General features: G+C 45.2%; 2 protein-coding genes across 2 annotated transcripts; both read left to right on the top strand.

Moving 5' to 3' along the window:
• Positions 1–7,376: 7,376 nt before the first annotated feature.
• Positions 7,377–8,223, top strand: LOC120676284 (RING-H2 finger protein ATL74-like). The gene has a single exon (XM_039957520.1). It carries the CDS (start codon positions 7,458–7,460, stop codon positions 8,118–8,120), a length of 663 nt encoding a protein of 220 aa, XP_039813454.1. The 5' UTR covers positions 7,377–7,457; the 3' UTR covers positions 8,121–8,223.
• A 4,751-nt stretch (positions 8,224–12,974) lies between these two features.
• LOC120673006 (actin-7) lies at positions 12,975–16,417 on the top strand. The gene is made up of 5 exons (XM_039953676.1): positions 12,975–13,438; positions 14,478–14,547; positions 14,655–15,048; positions 15,126–15,739; positions 15,829–16,417. The coding sequence occupies exons 2-5, from the start codon at positions 14,491–14,493 to the stop codon at positions 15,892–15,894; spliced, it is 1,131 nt and encodes a 376-aa protein (XP_039809610.1). The 5' UTR covers positions 12,975–13,438; positions 14,478–14,490; the 3' UTR covers positions 15,895–16,417.
• The last annotated feature ends 41 nt before the right edge of the window (positions 16,418–16,458 follow it).

Here is a 16,458-nt window from a genome sequence, read left to right on the forward strand (position 1 = left end):
CTCACCAAAATCCAAACTTTCGATTTGTGTGTAGCCTTGAGCAACCAACCTATCTTTGTTTCTTGTTACCACGCCATATTCATCTTGTTTGTTTCGAAAGACCCACTTGGTTCCAATGATATTTTGCTTGGGCCTTTCTACTAAGGACCAGACTTCATTCCGAGTGAAGTTGTTAAATTCTTCTTGCATAGCCATCACCCAATCCGGATCATCCAATGCCTCATCTACCTTAAGAGGTTCCAAAGAAGAAACAAACGAGTAATGTTCACAAAACGTAGCCAAACGAGATCGAGTGGTTACCCATTTACTTATGCTTCCAAGGATATTATCCACAGGATGATCCTTTTGGATTATGTGATGAACCCTTGGATGTGGAATGGAGGATTGATGTTGGATTGGTTCAGCTTCTCTATCATCTTGAGATTTATCTTGTTGTTGAGTTGTTGTTTCAGTTTGAGTGAACCGGATACTCCGGTCTGGAGTCTGGATACTCCGGTCATTATGTCCGGAGTCTCCGGCTTCATATCCGGAGTTTCCGGGTTTTGCAGTGGATGTAGAGGTAGATGGCCCTTGAAACATCAACTCATCATCATTATCATTGTCCACTTGTTCTTGAGGCTTTATCTCACCAATCGCCGACTTCTTGATGGCTTGACTTGATGATTCTTCCATTCCTACAACATTATCAACTTGCTCCCCTTGAGAGCCATTAGATTCATCAAATGTCACATCACACGCTATTTCAACACAACCGGAGGTTTTGTTAAAAACACGATAGCCATGAGCATTTGAGGCATAACCAAGAAGAAATCCTTCATCAACTTTAGGTGCAAACTTAGAGTTCTTGGGCTTCTTGTTTAGAATGAAGCACTTACTTCCAAAGACTCTAAAGTAAGACACGTTAGGCTTTTTACCAAGTAGAAGCTCGTATGCCGTCTTGTTCAAGATCTTGTGAAGATATATGCGGTTGATTGCATGACATGCCGTGTTGATTGCTTCCGCCCAAAATTGATCCGAGATCTTGTACTCATCAAGCATTGTTCTTGCGGCCTCAATGAGAGTTCTATTTTTCCTCTCAACAATTCCATTTTGTTGAGGGGTGTATGGAACCAAGAACTCATGACCAATGCCCTCTTCATCTAGAAACTCTTCTACATTAGTGTTTTTGAATTTGGTACCGTTGTCACTACAAACTTTTTGAAGGTCCCTTGCACTACACTTTTGTCATGCAAAAAGAATACCCAAGTGAAACGAGAATAATCATCAACAATGACAAGACCATATTTGTTACCACCAATGCTAATGTACGCCACCGGGCCAAAGAGATCCATATGTAGAAGTTCAAATGGCTTGATGGTGGTGACAATGCTCTTTGATGGATGTGGAACACCAACTTGCTTCCCGGCTTGGCATGCACTATAAACACGATCTTTCTCAAAAGAAACATTTGTTAGTCCTAGGATGTGATCCCCCTTTAGAAGTTTATTGAGATTTCTCATCCCAACGTGAGCTAGTCGGCGATGCCATAACCAACCCAAGCTAGACTTTGCTATCAAGCAAGCGTCAAGTTGAGCCTTCTCTTGAGAGAAGTCCACAAGATAGAGCTTTCCCTTGAGCACCCCTTTGAAAGCAACAGAGTCATTGCTTCTTCTAATGACGGTCACACCCTCGTTAGTGAACAAACAATTGAAGCCCGAATCACAAAGTTGTGAGATAGACAATAAATTGTAACCAAGTGACTCAACTAAAAGAACTTTTGAGAGAGTGAACTTTGAGTTTAGATTAATGTTACTGGTACTAAGCACTCTTCCCTTTTGATTTCCCGCAAAGGTAATGAAATTATCTCCACTTGATGCGGTTATTGTTTCGAACATACTCCTTTATCTGGTCATATGATTTGTGCATCTACTATCAATCACCCAAGTTGATCCACCGGAGGAGTATCCCTACAAAACAAAGTTACTCTTTTCTTTTAGGTACCCAACAATATTTGGCTCCTTTAATGTTAGTCATAAGAACTTTGGGCACCCATACATAGCTTTTCACTTTGTGTTCCATTTACGGTGTCCTACAAACTTGGCAACCACTTTACCACGGTGGTTCCTTGTCAATACATAATCGACATAAAAGGATACATGAGATGATTCTTGCGCCTTGATCTTGGTTGGGTTAGAGGCCTTGAACTTATCTTCTTTGAATGAGGATGCAACAATCTTAGCACCCTCATCACATGTTGTGCCTCTCTTGATGAATTTGACATGACCACTTTCTTGAACCACATCATTTGTTTTGTGAATGGGAGTGGTCATGTTCACTAGACCTCCTTGAGCACCCAAGGCGGTCTTGTTCTTGTTCTTGATAAATGGAATGGCATGTGGAGTACCTTGCCCATTCCTACCAAGTCCCTTACCTTTTTCAAACCCAAACTTGCTCATGTATCTTGACCCAAATCCCTTGGTGTGTTTCTCAAACTCATCTACCCTTGTTGAGGGATTTTTCTTTGGGACTTGAGTATGTGATGGAGCCTCTTCTTGCAACAAATGAGTGAGTCTAGAGATTTCTTTCTTCATTGCATTCATCTCAATATGGTTAGTAGCACAAGTTTGAATATCGATGTTATAGCACCGTGCACAACCATTACTTGTCGAAGGACTAGATGAATTAGATGTCTCTCTAGTCTTAGAAGTACTTTCCCAAAGAGTATTAAATTGAACTTCAAGTGCCATGTGATTAGCTTGTAAGCTTGTTATGCTCTCTTGAAGTTTCTCATTATCCTTCCTTAGGAAAGTGTTAGTGTCATTGACAAAGAAAAATTTTCTAGTCAAATCATCCACTTTTTCTTTTTCACTAGAGAGTGACTCTTTCAACTCAAGAAGAGTGACATCCTTGACTTTGATTGAGTTCACAAGCATCTTGTTTTCCTCCCTTTCAATGGCGAGGTCCTTTTAAAGAGCCTTGAATTTTTCTCTCTCAAGTCTAAGCAATTCTTCTTGTGTTTCAAGAGTCTCATCCGCTTCATCTAGTTTCATAACTAATTTCATCATTTTAGTTGCGGCCCCTTTACCATATTTCTTGACTAGTTTAACAACTTCTACTTCATTATCCATTTCATCGTCCGATGAGTTTGGAGATGTTACCTTGGAGTTTTTAGCCATGAAGCACATGATAGGATCTTCATCCTCATCGTCGGTGAGATCTTCAAACAAGTTTGTAGGATGTTGAGATGATGCCTTAAAAGCCATGGTTGCAACATCTTTTTTCTCGGACTCACTTTCTTGTTGTGAATCCCATTTTTGACCAAGATGAGCTTCTCCGGCTTGCTTCTTATATCTTGATCTATCTCTATTGGATGTGCTTTCTTTGGTGTTTTTATTCTTCTTCTTCTCTTCTGGGCAATCGGCAATGAAATGCTCAACTTTGTTACACCCAAAGCACGGCCTATTAGATCTTCTTCTTGGCTCATACTTCTTGTTCTTTCCAAAGTTTCTAAAGTTGCTTTTCTTCAATACTCTTGTGAAGTTCTTGATAAAGAAGGCCATTTACTCATCATCAAGCTCGTTATCATCATCACTACTAGTGCCTTCATTTTTTGAGGATTGGTTTGCCTTTTCTTTGCCTTTTGACTTAGCTTGAAGTGACAACCCACTATTATTGGCTGCTTGTTCTTGAAGCTCAGCTAGATCTTGGTTAATCTTGACTCTCTTCAAGTGATCATGGTGAGCCTCAATTCTTCCAAGGACATTCTCGGCGGTGAAGTGCTTGAATCCTCTTTCGGCTCTAATCAAGCTAGGTAGAGTAACATCCCTAGTCATATACACGGTCAAGAGCTTGTCTATGATCTCACGGTCACCCCACTTGTCACCACCAAGAGATTTGATTTGATTTGTGATCTTCTTCATGCGGTTATACATCTCTTTCACACCTTCATCCTTCTTCATGGAGAATAAGCTCAATTCATCTTCCAAATTTTGATTCTTGATTCACGTATTTTTCTTGACCCTTGATGGTTCACTAGGAGAGTGTCCCAAGTCTCCTTGGCGGTTTGTGCATCTTCTATCTTATTAAATTCTTCAGGGCTCACGGATGTGTGAAGCATGTTCAATGCTTGAAAATTTCGTTCGAGCACATATGATTGAATGGGTGTTGGAGTTTCATCTTCTTCCGGTAGTTCACACCCAACCTCTACAACCTTTCACACATCCTTGTGGATTGCATTCATGTAGCCGTACATCTTTGTCTTCCATTGATTGTATCCGGTCCCATCAAAGAAAGGTGGCTTGCCCATGTGGATTGATGCATTGTGCTCACTAGGTACTGAAAAAGTGTAGTCATGAGCAACTCTTCGATAATCACCTTTGCCTTTTGACCTTGATGAGCTGCCCTTGTTTGAAGAGCGTGAGGCTCTTCTCTTGGAATCGGTGTCGGAGTCATCACTAGAATCAATAATAACTCGGGAGCTAGACTTTTTCTTCCTTTGCTCCTTCTTCTTTTTCCTCCATGCCTTCCACTTCTCATAAGACATCTCATCATCGGATGTCTCTTCTTCACTTTCTTCTCCACCATTCATATTCTTTTCTTTCTTGTTGTTGTTGGATGGCTCTGCATTCTTGTCCTTGTTTCTTTTATCACTGGAATCGTCTTTTTCACCTTCATCAACTGGATTCTCTGGATTCTTTTCATCATCCGACATCTTGACCTCTCCGGACGGTTAAGCCCTTTGAATGGAGAGCCAAGCTCTGATATCAATTGAAAGGACCTTAAGATGCCTAGAGGGGGGAATAGGCAATCTGCAACTCAAAGACACTTAAAAACTGTCAGACGCAGACTCAGCCCGGATACTCCGGGTATAAGCCCGGATACTCCGGGTTTTGTGGTTCGGAGTATCCGGAGCTATAACCAGAGTCTCCGGGTATGAACAAACTAAAAATAAACTGCAGGAATCTATGTATGAAAAGTAGATCGAGCTAAAATACGAGTACCAGGGGTTCCTTAAGGTTGATATCCAACAAACAAAACTCACTAGAAACTCGTGAGTGAGTAGATCGAGCTCAAACCCTAGAAAAGAAGTCTCACAAGCAAATAGCAATGAAATCAAGTAAATTAACACGAAAGAGACAAGGATTTATTTCCCGAAGTTCACACCCGAAGGTGCTACGTCTCCGTTGAGGAAGGATTCGAGAGACGGTGCTCAAGAACCCCTATGCTCCTCTCCCAAGGGCGAGATCACCTCTCAAGCCCAAGGTCACTTACTATGGATTCCTCGGCGAGGAATGGAGCTTACAAACTTCTTGTGCAGCTCACAACCTTGATTGAGCAGGCACAAGCACGCCTAGCCGTCTAGGAGCACAAAGCTCCAAGAGTAACAAACTTGAATCCGCGGGCTTGACCAAAACCAAGTGCTCAAGAGGTGGGAATGAGGCTCACTAGCACGAATCCTTGCTCTTGCTTGCTTCTCACTCAAATCCCTCAAAGGAATCACTCAAGAATGAAGAGAGGGGAGTGAGTGAGCTCTCTTTTGGCTTTAGGAGGAGTTCAGCTCGAAGGAATGGCAAGAGAGAGGTGAACTGAAGGAGGGGAGGGAGTATTTATACCCCTTGACCCAAAAATAGCCGTTGGGCGAACAGTTACCCGGAGACTCCGGGTATATGCCCGGAGACTCCGGGCAACCCTAATTTTTCAGCCCAAGAACAGCACCCGGACACTCCGGGCAACGGGGTCCGGAGTATCCGGCCCTATACCCGGAGTATCCGGGTTAGGCAAGATGAAATCTCATGTTTTGCTCTTTTGAGTATATTTTGTGGCTCACAGGTGTTTGTCTAGGTTCTCTTGAGCACAAGATTTAAATCGAAACCCTTGAATCAAGTCCCACTTAATAGTACGGCGTCCCTATACTCAAAATTCAAATATAAAATCTAATATCATGAGTACACTTAAACACCGCCTTTTCATTTTCTTTTTGGGGGCCATACGTCATCATTTGATTCACCTATACATATTCATCACCTGCACAAATGCTCAATTACACAATTAAATATACATGTGTTTTGTCATTATTCACCAAAACCCACTTAGGGGCCTAGATCACTTTCAAATATTTTCTATAATTATTTTTGTAGGTTGAAAATATTTAACGTGAAATTTATCACAGATAAACTATTCCACACGAAAATTATTCATGAAAAAAATCATAATATAATTTTCTAGCATAGGGGGTATTATATTAGAAGTTACATTGTAAAATTTAATTTGAAGTTAAAATTCCACTTATACATGGAGAAATAAGAAAGAGAAATCTCAGTGCAGTAGATTGGACCATTTGAAATAGTATGTTTAGCAAAGTAAATTGAGTCTAAATTTTTTTTAGAGGGTAAAGAGGATAAAGTGAATTGGTGAGAGAATAAAATGAAAATTTTCCCTTTTTTACTGAAATCCTTCTTATTTTGGGGCAACTACTGCAGGCCCATAAGCATTGTTGACACGGTCCGGTCCGCAATTTACGAAACCGTTGTCCACGGAGCCCAGGAGGTGTCGGATGGCCAGGAACGTTACATACAGACACGTCGGATTGAGAGCAATCCTACGCGGCCGGGCCGAGCCACCCCCGTATTGACAAGTCACCGCCGCGGTGGCACCTCCGCGGCCATGTGTCCCTCTCCCGCTCGCCGGCGGGTCGCAGTAGTGGAGGCTCCAATACTCCTGATCATGTCGAGTGTTTTTGAACTTACATTATTTAGTCGCTAATGATGAGAGTGAGTGCGGTTTTGGCGCCCACCTCTGTTTTTTTGTAGTTTAAGTGAGCCGGCGCATTTTGGTCATACAAAAGTCAGCTTAAAGCCTTAAACACGCAATCTGTACGTCGGTGTTTGTTGCGCTCTCCTCTTCATCTTGTGTACCCGACAACTTTAATTTGTTCCCCACTCTGATCTGGCAGCAGTGGGAACAGCCTTCTGCAATTGCAGCATCATCTTGCAGGACACCCCCTTAGAGATAGTAATCTCTGGTTTTCAGACTGGTGGGTTGTGGAAACCTCAAAGCAGAAACATGTCTGTCCTTTTTCTTAGAATGATGAAGCTCCTGCTTTGCAAAAGTATATTGTTAATTCTAGACTTGTCTCTGAATTATGCAGCGCATCTGGCTCTTCATCAGGTGGCTATAGACTAGTGAGGTGCATCTTATCTCCATGACTCGATGTTGTCCCCATTGATCCACGTTCCATTAGTTTAGATCGGTCGACAAGTCCATCAGGTTAAGCTTAATCTCCTTTTGGAATTGCGGCTAAACAATATACTGAGGGCGACCCCAAATATCTTACTGCCATTCCCAGTTCCTATATAAACCCCCCTCCCCCACGCCGTGCCGCGAGAGAACACGCTCCACTGTAACAAGGTTTGCTCTCGCTCTACTGCGCACCCTGATTTCTTCACGTTGTCACAGACTCACAGCTCTGCCAAGATAAGATGGACGTCGAACAGCTCCATGCAAGGAGGCTCCTGTCGCAGGCCGCGGCGGCGGCAGCTGCCCCCTCGCAGGGGCCGGCCGTGCACGAGCAGGTGCAGGTGGCCGAAGCGCGCGCGCGCGCCGCTGCACCCTTCAGCTCGCTGAACGCGACGGTGATCACGGTGCTGTCGCTGCTCCTGTGCGGCGTTGTCGTCGTGCTCGCGGTGCACGCGGTCGTGCGGTGCGCGTTCCGCGTCACGTGCCGCGTGTGCTACGGCCAGGAGGAGCCCCCTGGCGGCGGCGCCGGGGAGTCGGGGGCCTCCTCCTCCTCCTCCTGCCAGGACGACCCCAGGAGGAAGGCCGGCCGGTCCCGCCGGCGCGCGCTCCCGCCGCCGGTGGTCTACCCGCCCGAGGTCGAGCTCGCCGGGTGCGGCGCGGCGGAATGCGCCATCTGCCTCACCGAGTTCGCGCACGGCGACCGCGTCCGCGCGCTGCCGCACTGCAACCACGGGTTCCACGTGCGGTGCATCGACCGCTGGCTCGCCGCGCGGCAGACGTGCCCCACGTGCAGGCGGGCGCCGTTCGCCGCTAAACCCTCCCTGCCGGGAAGAGCGGAGGCGCCGGAGGGCGCGCAGCTTCAGGTGCGAGTTGACGCTGGTGCCGGGCAGAACGAGACTCAATAGCGGAAAGCTATGGAGATTAACTGTATAGTGTTGGTGGACAGTGAAAATTTTTGAACGTGCTCTCATCTGTGACACTGCAGTCATGATGCTTTTTTAGTTTGCAATGCTGGCACGGAAATTGTCCATCACTCGACCTTGTTCAGTTTTGCAATTATTACGTGTTGGAACTCTGAAGTGAGCGAGGCCCGATGTGTTCGGCTCCTGCAACAAGGAAACATGAAACGGCCCACACTAAACATTCAGCCCATGAACCAGAATGAAGAACTTAATTCCTCAAAAAAAAAGAATGAAGAACTTAAAACACGTCTCGAGAAAAGTTATTAGGAGAAAGTATTCGCAGAAATATTGTATGAACTCTGAAGCAGTAATAAACGGACCTCTTTCACGTGTCGAATATAGGTAAGCTTGGTCGTAAGCTTAGGTAGGGAGTACCCAAGGAAATTAAACTAAAAACGAGATGAACTGCGTCTCGAAGTTGTAAATGGTAGGAATTGCTTGTACCCGAATTCAGTTTAGGAATTCAATATCTACAGTTTGGAATTCAGTTTAGGATAAAAAGATAAGAATGACTTGTGCTTACATCCCGAATTGCTTGTACCCCTCAATGAAGTCTCGAAGTTGTAAATGGTAGGAATCTTGCACCCCTGAACCTTAGATGTGTACTTGTTCCATAGGGTAATCACTTTTGCATGCACCTGATTGGCTTTCCATCTCAATTCAACATTGTCGCTATTCCTTAGAGAGTCTATGATTTGAAACTTCTTATCTGGAATATTTACAGCAAATGCGAACAAGTGGCCATCGCCGCCTGGCTGCGCTATATTCTCTTGGTGCACGGGAAAGAGTATCTGTAGAAAAATCAGTTGAATAACTCACATGATAACAGAAAATAAGTTGCTGCTAAGGGGATGAATAAGTTGCTGGAAAAGAAAATCGGGTTGCTGATATAAAAAAATGCTGCTGAACTGCACAAACATGCTAATCCAATTCAATTTCTGTTCTGCATTCGGTTAAAACATAATGTGAAACAAAAATGACGCTATGAATGGGAAGTGATATGCAATGTTCAGCAATTGAAGCAGTATGCTGTGAGTCTGTGACCTCGACAAATATCTAACTTTGAATATATCAGAAAGCTACCTAACTCTGAATGTTGCAAATCACAAACTACTCGTTACTCTTAATATTTGCAATCAGAAAACAAAGGCATTGGAAAACTACTCCATAGTAATATTGCAATTACCAATGGATTCTGTAGGCTAAAATTTGCTAGAATCATATAACACAAGTTTGCAAACTAGGTTACTAGGCAGACATCACAAAGTTTTCAAGAAAAAGAAAATTGTGGTTTTACCATTTCATAATTTGAATCGCAAAACTCAAAAGCGTTCTTGACAATGTTACTGTTCATGGGCCCTGTCATCATTTGGATCTGTAGCAAAAAAAAGTATATGGCAAAAAATGCTCAGATATGCACATGAAGGCATACTTTCAAAACGATAAGATACACAAAGATGTCAGAGGGGTCAAAGGGGGGGAAATGATATTACCGACACCCATGGGGACATTATCTTTGTCCTCTTCTTTCTAGGGTCCTGTGACAACGTAAGTCCCGAGATGCATGACGTTGGACGCGGCCTGCTAGGCTGGACGGTCGCGCGCTCGCACAGCAGCGCCACCTGTCGTCATATAGCTTTTTCCATTTTAGTTTGCAATGCTAGCACGGAAATTGTCCATCACTCGACCTTGTTCAGTTTTGCAATTATTACGTGTTGGAACTCTGAAGTGAGCGAGGCCCGATGTGTTCGGCTCCTGCAACAAGGAAACATGAAACGGCCCACACTAAACATTCAGCCCATGAACCAGAATGAAGAACTTAATTCCTCAAAAAAAAAAAGAATGAAGAACTTAAAACACGTCTCGAGAAAAGTTATTAGGAGAAAGTATTCGCAGAAATATTGTATGAACTCTGAAGCAGTAATAAACGGACCTCTTTCACGTGTCGAATATAGGTAAGCTTGGTTGTAAGCTTAGGTAGGGAGTACCCAAGGAAATTAAACTAAAAACGAGATTAACCGCTACTCGTACGACATATATTTCTTCCTTTTCCAAAGAATCAGAAATGAATGTTGCGCTGTAATCATTATCATCGTCTCCTGACTTGGGCAGTTAGGTGCTTAGACATATATATATAGTATGAAGCGTCAAACTTCTGATTTCATTGACCATTTCACATATTTCCACTGCGAAGAAATGTTAAACATTAATTAGTCAAAATACTCCATCTGCTTTGAAACTCCAGACGTTTACATGATGCTAATAAATCCAAAACGCCATTTATTTAAAGATAGATGAGTAAAGTTTTTTTTTTTGAGAAAAGGAATGTGGAACCACTCTATGCCAACAACAAAACAGCAAAAGATTTGTCAGTTGAGCACTTCATCCAGGGAGATAGAAAACATCCATCCCAAGGATCTCAAGACTTTCCACCACTTTCTTAATTAATTAGGGGTTTGCTACGGTACACCGAAATGACTGTGGACCGTTGATCAAAGGTTATATTACCTTCTATGAGGTAATAGTTATAATTTTATTTTAAATCCAAAGTAGAGAATTAGATCCAACTTCCATGCATGATTAGTTGAGATCTAATATTTCTATTTTTTCCCATCACCTGACCAATCATCTCCTAGCTCAAATCACATCACACGTTTGCTCTTTTCCCCTCTAATCACACGACATTTGCAAACCCTATCTCATGACATGGATTTGGTAGAAAAGAATTCACCTAGCCAGTCATATCCCTAGCTCAAATCACGTCATACACCCATTTGCTGATTTTGCCTGTCGCAACATGTCATCTTACAATTAAGATCTATTATAGGCGAAATATTTTGTAATTAGAAAAAGGTGCATTTTTTATTTCCAATGAAAATAATAGATAGGTGATATGCATGTCACATGGATGTCATCTTTTTGTTATATACATGGCAATTGTTTTGAAAGATATGCGTGATTTGTTTCTTTTTGAAAGGGTACATATATGATGGAATCAGTCTATCTAATTTTTCTCCAAGTCATCAGAAAAAATAGATCTAATTAAAATACGACATGTTTTTACACTTTTTTTATTCTAACGTGACAACAACTAAATGTAACATGCGTGCAGTAGATTGAAAATGAACCACATCCGAGTAAAAAGGGTCCCAGCCCACGCTAGATTCCCTGCGTGCATGCATGCTAACTGAAACGGCATGTAAAATCATTTTTACATTTAATTAATTGGCTTCTTTCCTCTAAAATTTAAAGGTCCAGATTTATTCAACCTCTTACCTCTTAGGAGGTAATAGGAGTACCGTAGCAATGCCCAATTAATTAATGACAATGCCACCATTTCATCAGACTAACACACATTTTTTTACTGAAAAATACCATGTGCCCATCTTCGATTGCTTCCTTGGATACCATCTTCAATTCTAGGAGCGGAGCTTTGCATTATTTAACACTATTCACCGCAATAATACCGCCGGCCGATATAATGCGGAGCCATGAAGCACGCCCTTGATCTGGACGTCGGAAGCTTCTCCCCGCCCCCGCCCCCGCCCCGTCCGTCCCGTCCAGACCACCCCCCTTCCGTCGGCTGGCTGGCGTGAATCACGTAATGCCTTCTCCCCGGGCCTTCCACTACCGGAAGCGTCAACGGCGATGTATCACGTAACGCCAGTACGTTGCTGTGCTGAGTGCTGAGGCGTATTCGCGTATCGCCTTATCATGCGCTCGAGTGCTGAAAGCACCCACGATGTATCACCAGTTCACCACCCTTCACGCCATGCACCCGGCTCGGTTCACCGCGCGTGGCGTGGGCGTTGCCTGCCTGTTCCGGCGTCAGAGGAACCGGGCGGAGTCGCGTCGGATCCCCGGCAGAACGTGCGAATTATTGCCACTTTGAGGAGCTGGGGAAGAAAAAAAAAAGAGTCAATGATTCGACTTTTTAAACCCGGGAGTTCGGTCTCGCGCTTTAATTTTGCCGGCCGGCCGGCGGCTTGGTCCGGCGACCGGTCCGGGCGAGGGTGATACGGGCCGGGCTAGTGCGGGGCGATTTCGACGCAGATAATGGCGACGGTCTCAAACTATCGCGTTTAAAATCCCTTTGATAAGTTTCTGGGCTCCAATTGCTGCGGTTCTCGTTGCGATCCCGAGTCACGAGCGCGTGAAAACGGTTAACCACTGGGGAGGAGTAGGTTTTGATGGTAACTGACGTCCTACTCCTACCTCGTAGCTAGTCTCGTTTAGGGCACGGACAGGACCACATGAATGGCAGAAATCGCGATCATCCGATGAGGATTGGGTTGGGGGTGAGTAATGGCTTTTGTTTAACCTGTCCGGCCTGTCGCCTCTGCTGAGTCTGCTATGCTGTGGTAGATCTTTGAGCTCAGATCGCACTCGGTAAAAAGGGTGAAATGGGTGTCCTCGAGAGTGGAACATGATGGGGTTTCCTCTGACGATCTCCGAAAAAAATCCCATGTGACAAGTGACGTGCTAGAAAAGCGACTTTTTTTGAGGGGGTTCAAACTTTTCTTAGGGCAGTATACATGGAGAGGGCCGGGCCGGCAGAACGAGAAATAAAAAGGCTGCTCGATCGATAGCCCCGTGGGTCAACAAAGCCCAGGCCTTATACATCATAAAGCCCATCAGCCCAGCTCAACCGGTGGCGAGCTTGGAGCCATTGGGCCAGCAGAACAAATCCGTGGGCCTTTCTCAATTTTCTTGAGGTTTTGGGCTGGTTTCTAGAACCTTCTTCTTCCTCGTGCGCGAGTTTGGTTGACGACGGCTCGGTCGCCGGCCAGCCAGCCCACACGGACCACGGCCGCCGCCCGTGTCCCACACGCCCCAACCGCCCTGTCATCCGACGTGGACGTGCGCCGGTCTCGGCACCGAAAGCTCCGCCCCGCGGCCGCCGTCCGCCCGCGATGATTAATCCCATCGGGCGGCCGCTGCGCCTCCATTGACCCGGCCCCGGCGAGGCCAGAGGCCGTTGGCTGGCCCGGTCGCCGCTGCGCGAGCGCGAGCGCTGACATACTGACATGGCGGCTTCCCACCGGCGCTCGCCACCCTGCAGGCTGCAGCCAAACACGCGGTTCCAGCACCTGCAGACCAGTCCAATCAGGCGGGCTCGTATAAAGAGGCTCCCCGCGCTGGCTGCCGGCGGCTCTCCCCCATTTGTCTCGTCTCGCTCTCAGGCTCGCGTCACCGGAGCTCTCCAGAAGCAAAGGGCCGGGCGGATCCGATCCCCTTCGCCTCCTTGTCAACCCGCCAAGGTACAGCTGGGTTTTCCCTTGCTCTTGCACCGATTTGATCGGAGGCAACGATCGGTCGCAGGCAGTTGGTTCGATAGATCGCCGCGCCAGCTTCTGACGGTGTTGACTTCGATTTTCATGTGAATTTTGCTTTTGTTTTGGGTGTTTTTGTCTGACCAAAGCATAACGACCAAAACTACCGGCATGTGTGTATATGTGTCCTAATTTCTGCCTCTGTGGTGTTTGATCGGATTCTCTGTTTGTGTGATGGGCGCTACGGTCCAGTCAATTTTGTACAAGGTTAATTTAGCCATTTTAGCGTGTGCTAAAACTGCCTAAGACCATGGTAGCATGTGCTAAGATAGGATGTGGCCTTTGCAATCCTTGATGCGTGCTATGCTAAACCGTTGCAAGATAGTGGAGAGCTCCAGGTCACTCTGAAGAACAGGAAGATGATCTGAAGCTACGGAATCACATTATTGTTTGTCTCGAATATTAAATTAACCATCTTCTTGAGTAAAATGCCCCCCCCCCCTCCCAATTCTGACTTTTCATTTCTGTAATATTTATGCTCACCGAATATGCATCCATATATGTGTTTCAGATAGGTGGTGTATTTTTTTGGGGGGTGGTGTATTTTGGCTAATTTCTGTTACCATACAGGTATGTGTTTTATCATTGTGCATAGGAAACCAAAACTCTGATGTGTCATGAATGTTTTATGTCACTGAACTCGATGCCAATCAAGATAGTAATAATTAGTACTATCAGACGCCAATGAAGTCTAGTCATTACACCTCATTGTTCGGAAGCTTATACTTATACAGTCAAGTAGCAGTTTCTTTATCATGAACAGTATCTGAACATTAGTTTTTGATTAATGGGCGGTATACTGAACTTTGATGTCATCATACCATTTTCTGTTGTTTACTTGGGTCCGTGGACCACTCAAGTTGTGTGACGCTTTTGACGCTACCGCTGCACTGAATTTTGAGTACATCCTGCGTTTCCTCACAATATCATGACATACATGATTTCTGAATACAACTTTCTGCTGCAGAATACTGTGAGGAATGGCTGAAGAGGATATCCAGCCCCTTGTCTGTGACAATGGCACTGGAATGGTCAAGGTTGGTTCAATCAATCCTTAGTTGACACTTGGCACATTGGTCTTCAGCTTCGTTTTGCCTGTTTATGCATTTCTGACCTCAACTGACAAACTCTTGATGCCAAACAGGCCGGTTTCGCTGGCGACGATGCACCAAGGGCTGTCTTTCCGAGCATTGTAGGCCGACCACGCCACACTGGTGTCATGGTTGGCATGGGCCAAAAGGATGCCTACGTGGGCGATGAAGCTCAATCCAAAAGAGGTATATTGACACTGAAGTACCCAATCGAGCATGGCATTGTCAACAACTGGGATGACATGGAGAAGATCTGGCACCACACCTTCTACAACGAACTTCGTGTGGCACCTGAAGAGCATCCTATACTGCTGACAGAGGCCCCTCTCAACCCAAAGGCAAACAGGGAGAAGATGACCCAGATCATGTTTGAGACATTCAACTGCCCGGCAATGTATGTCGCCATCCAGGCCGTTCTTTCCCTGTACGCAAGTGGTCGAACAACCGGTATGGTCACTGTGATGAGAACATGTTTGATGTCAACGTTCAACCAGCAGTGCAACTGAGAACAATTTTCCTTGCAGGTATTGTGCTCGACTCTGGTGATGGTGTGAGCCACACTGTCCCAATCTACGAAGGGTACACGCTTCCTCATGCTATTCTTCGATTGGACCTTGCTGGCCGTGACCTTACCGACAACCTGATGAAGATCCTTACCGAGAGGGGTTACTCCTTCACCACGACCGCCGAGCGAGAAATTGTCCGCGACATCAAGGAAAAGCTTGCTTACGTTGCCCTTGACTATGAGCAGGAATTGGAGACTGCCAAGACCAGCTCCACCGTTGAGAAGAGCTACGAGCTCCCCGATGGCCAGGTCATCACGATCGGTGCAGAGAGGTTCAGGTGCCCCGAGGTGCTGTTCCAGCCATCGTTCATTGGCATGGAAGCCCCTGGTATCCATGAAGCCACGTACAACTCCATCATGAAGTGCGATGTCGATATCAGGAAAGATCTGTACGGCAATGTCGTCCTCAGTGGTGGCTCCACAATGTTCCCTGGTATCGGTGACCGTATGAGCAAGGAGATCACTGCGCTTGCCCCCAGCAGCATGAAGGTGAAGGTGGTTGCGCCACCAGAGAGGAAGTACAGTGTCTGGATTGGTGGCTCCATTCTGGCCTCTCTCAGTACCTTCCAGCAGGTTGTTACTGTCTCAAAATCTAAATGTAATATTTGTGCTTCCTTTGCATTTCTGTTGCTCTGAAATATGATTCCTTGTTCTGTCTGCAGATGTGGATCTCCAAGGCGGAGTATGATGAATCCGGTCCATCCATCGTCCACATGAAGTGCTTCTGAGTTCCTGGAGCAGTATATCTGTACTTGTATTTTGAAGAATGAAGGTGCAAGATTTGGAGATCCCGTGGCTTTTCTAGCATTGTTGGTTCTTTCTGAATCATTGAACAACTGTTCGCCGTGGAGCATTGTAAAATGGTGGTAAAGTTGAGAGGTGTTCTAGATGAAGACACCAGTGTAGTGCTTCACAGTCTAGATCGTCGGGTCAGTTTGTTTTTTTTTTCGACGACAGCATGGATCAGGGCGTCCTGATGTATGCGGTTGATTTGGGTTTTTACAAGATGCAAGGGCATGGACGGCTGTCGCCCTTGCAATTTGAGTCTTTGAGAGCTTTGAGTTGGTTTCAGTACATGGAGCAGAGTTTGCATTTTGTAGCCAGCGCCCCGGCGTGGGTGTTGATGATCTGTACTTGTAGGTGTTTTTTTTCTCTCTCTTGATACAGATGTTTCTGTTTGCAGGGGATTAAATTGTTTATCCTTGAAATGTTCTACATAGTGCTATGATTGAAGCAAGATTTTATGGAGTACTCTCTTATGTTTTTTTTCGCAACCGTGCCTGAGCACGTTT

Source organism: Panicum virgatum, chromosome 5N, assembly GCF_016808335.1.
Source record: "Panicum virgatum strain AP13 chromosome 5N, P.virgatum_v5, whole genome shotgun sequence".
In the NCBI taxonomy this organism is placed as follows: Eukaryota; Viridiplantae; Streptophyta; class Magnoliopsida; order Poales; family Poaceae; genus Panicum; species Panicum virgatum.

Excerpts from the sequence above, each read along its gene's own strand:
- LOC120676284 (XM_039957520.1), top strand. The coding sequence starts at position 7,458 with ATGGACGTCGAACAGCTCCATGCAAGGAGGCTCCTGTCGCAGGCCGCG.
- LOC120673006 (XM_039953676.1), top strand. The coding sequence starts at position 14,491 with ATGGCTGAAGAGGATATCCAGCCCCTTGTCTGTGACAATGGCACTGGA. Across the intron at positions 14,548-14,654 it reads ATGGCACTGGAATGGTCAAG|GCCGGTTTCGCTGGCGACGA; the intron begins GTTGGTTCAATC and ends GATGCCAAACAG. Across the intron at positions 15,049-15,125 it reads CGCAAGTGGTCGAACAACCG|GTATTGTGCTCGACTCTGGT; the intron begins GTATGGTCACTG and ends TTTTCCTTGCAG.